Source organism: Myxocyprinus asiaticus, chromosome 7 (genome assembly GCF_019703515.2).
Source record: "Myxocyprinus asiaticus isolate MX2 ecotype Aquarium Trade chromosome 7, UBuf_Myxa_2, whole genome shotgun sequence".
Taxonomy (NCBI): Eukaryota; Metazoa; Chordata; class Actinopteri; order Cypriniformes; family Catostomidae; genus Myxocyprinus; species Myxocyprinus asiaticus.
In genome coordinates, this window is record NC_059350.1 from 37,038,936 (window position 1) to 37,042,261 (window position 3,326).

The 3,326-nt window shown below is 36.0% G+C and overlaps 1 protein-coding gene across 1 annotated transcript; it reads left to right on the forward strand.

The window, feature by feature from the left end:
- The first annotated feature begins 2,356 nt into the window (after nucleotides 1–2,356).
- LOC127443393 (thymosin beta-b) lies at nucleotides 2,357–2,658 on the forward strand. Its single transcript, XM_051701947.1, has 2 exons — nucleotides 2,357–2,456; nucleotides 2,627–2,658. Exons 1-2 carry the CDS (start codon nucleotides 2,357–2,359, stop codon nucleotides 2,656–2,658), a joined length of 132 nt encoding a protein of 43 aa, XP_051557907.1.
- The last annotated feature ends 668 nt before the right edge of the window (nucleotides 2,659–3,326 follow it).

Sequence of the window (3,326 nt, forward strand, 5' to 3'; positions counted from 1 at the left end):
AAAATCTTTGTATGGTTTCTGTATTATTGGTCTGGTTACTGAAGAACCAAACTAAAATGAAAAGGCTCTGATGAAGCCTCAATGTGACCAGATCAGCCATATATTGTTGGGTCTGAGTGTTGTAAACTTACTTGGGAACAGGGACATGCCAAATATTTCACAGACTAGGTAATAATTTAGTTTCCTGATCTAACATAGACAACAGACATCCATAGATTTTTTTTTTCTTTCTCAGAGCATATTGCTGCACCAATTCCAAACACCTTAATGGTCTAAATGGGAAAAAAAAGAAAAAGTAAAAATCCTCACAATATCATATTTATCCTTATTAAATGGGTATACCATGGTTTACCATAGTTTCTACAGTTATCTTTACTACTGTAAAACCACGGGCTAATAATTTTAATATAAGATAATCGTCAATAGTATAACAAGCTTTCACAATCTGGTGTTTTGTTTTTTGATGATGGTTATTGCTAATTGCAAGTTAGCACAGATTTATTGTAGTAAAAATAACTGAAGTAACTGGTATTACAGAGAAAACTATGGTTACCACATTATTTTTGGTAAAGGCACGACTTAGTGATGCTCATGACAAAGACAGCTCATTTATTAACACTCAAGACCGCACCTGCTTATCTCAGCAATGTAGAACAATTGTTATATGCAAAAGAAATTAATTTCATTCAGTCAGGCAGTGCTGGAGGTCATGAACAAAGATGATGATGCATCTTTGTTTTATTATAAAAATGTACTGCCATCCAAATAACACCATTTCATGTTTGAATAACTTGGATTTCATGAATATTATTGTTTTACCCTCTATGAATGTATAGAAGATAAAATATTCTGAGCCATTGACGATTTGGTGAATAAGCACTGTGTAGTACTTAAAAACAGAATAATAACCCTAAAACAGGCAATGTGCACCACAAGATACATAATCTTTAGTCATATAGGGGGTATGAGAAAGAATTTCTCACCCAATCTTGTTATCATTTATCATAGTTGGGTCTGTTCTGAGTATGTGGGTCACATGACTTGGTTTAAATTTTCTGTGATTAAGTCAGACTGACCTAAACCAACATGGCCACCCATGGTGCAGGACATGCTGACTTTGTGATAATTAAATATATATTAATCTTACTTTTCTTTAGAAAAAAAACAATAAAACTGCTAATATTAATTGTGAACATTGTCTTAAGATGCACAAGAAGAAAATTAAATCATATGTTGTTCATGCTGTTATTTAGCACATTTTAAAGTGTGTGTCCCCTGAGATACGTTGCCAGATTAAGGGAAGAAAAAAGGGTTAATCCAAAATATTACACATACACATTTATTACATTTACACATGTCATACATGCAACCTTAAAGCTAAACGTTTCTCAGTTTTGTCACACAAACACACACACACAAGTTTGTTTCACTACATAAGTGAGGACATTTTCAAAAATTTGGCACTCACAAATATAGTGAAACCTGTACACACACACTCTCTCTCTCTCTCTCTCTCTCTTTCTCTCACACACACACACACACGTCCAAATGTTATAAAAAGTGACATTAAATAATTTTTTTGCTAATCATTTTGCCCTCTTGCCTGTTTTAGGGATAAACCACATAGCCTACCATTCATTCGTGCAGTCACACGCGCTTCCGTCGCGCACTTGGATCACAACACACTCGCAGTTTGATTGGTTTGATTCACTGATCTGAGGTCTGCTGTTCTTGAAAATGGCATTGAGGACTTAATGATCTGAGGTCTGCTTTGTAAAATAACTTTATTCAAGGCAGAACAGTGGTCTAGACTCTAGATCACAACAATGTTCAAATGAAAACATGCATCAGCACAATGAAGATCATGTTGGATTTTAAAACATGCCATCATAGTACATTAATACAGTTTTACAATGTTCTTGTTTAAAGTCTCAGTATCATTATGGATGGATGTAAACGTGTCAATCAATTAATCAATTATCCAATTAAATTAAAAAGAACAAATGGCCAACAAGTTGCACCTGCAGTATTAATTAAATGCAGCGTCAGTTACAAAGCAGTTAGGTTCCGATTAGTCCCAGTCTGCTCCCTACAAAGAGGCAAGCAGTTTAAGAGTTGTTCAAGTATATAAGTGTAAAATTATCAGTATTGTGTCTCTTACATCCTGTGAGGTGCTTTTCAGTCATAAAGTCAGATTTTTGGTAGTTTTCTGTTGTAGTATCTTTTGAATGTGTGTACTTACGGGTTTAAATGGTTTTAGTTTATCGAATGATTTGAACTTAATGTGTAACTTTATTTTAATGGTTTAAATTGTATCTGCCCCCACCTCCCACTTAAGAAAATCAAAACCAAAACAATGGCAGACAAACCAGATATCAGTGAGATCTCTCAGTTTGACAAGACCAAACTGAAGAAAACTGAGACTCAGGAGAAGAATACTCTTCCAACCAAAGAGAGTGAGTATGAGATCTTATGCATATGTATTTTCTTCTGAACTGTTTGTTTTTAGCCTGTAGTATTGCGTGAAGTGGTAGGCTTGTGGAAAAAAGTGGTATTCCTACATATCTTCTCTTGGCCTTAAAATATTCTTGAGGTGTGTATGTATCTTATTTATTTTTTTCTCCAGCCATTGAAAAGGAGAAGCAATGTGAGGCATAAACTTAACTTCTGATCTTCACCAAGGGCAAGATGAGGAAGTCGCTGTGAGCTTGAAGTTGCTTCACTTTAGTTGAAGATTGTTTCTCCCAACTACCAAGTCACTATGGCCGTAGACTGGAGTGGCATATTACTGGTCCTCACCATATTTAAATGAGCATATGGCCTTGTGGTAGATGATTACTCACTTTTCATGGCCATCACTATGGTGCACAAGTGTGTGTGCAGAGACCAACTTTGTGTGGATGTAGTTGCACAGAGGCTATCTATCTCTTTGAATGTTAATTTCATCTGACTAAAGGTGAATTTATGTCCTCATTTTGAATTTGGTGAAATAAACCTTGCAAATGAACTTGCCATTATGTGTTTGTTGCATTGCTTTTAAGGGTCTTGAAGCTTTTTGCTTTTAACAGAGTATTTCCATTCTGCCAGGGGTGGGGGGGGGAAAAGACCTTTAAGATGCCATTGAACATGCCGTTTCTAACAGCATGCAGTCACATGGTGTGGACCGTCAGCAAAACTAAACTGCTCATGAAAGTTTGTGCATCTGTCAAAAGCACTTGCATAGTGAATGGGGCATTTCATATATGGAAGTTGTCTGTCTGCTAAACAGCACATCATAAAACTCTACCACAAGCTTTGGCACTGCGACTGGTGATCGCTAACCCTCT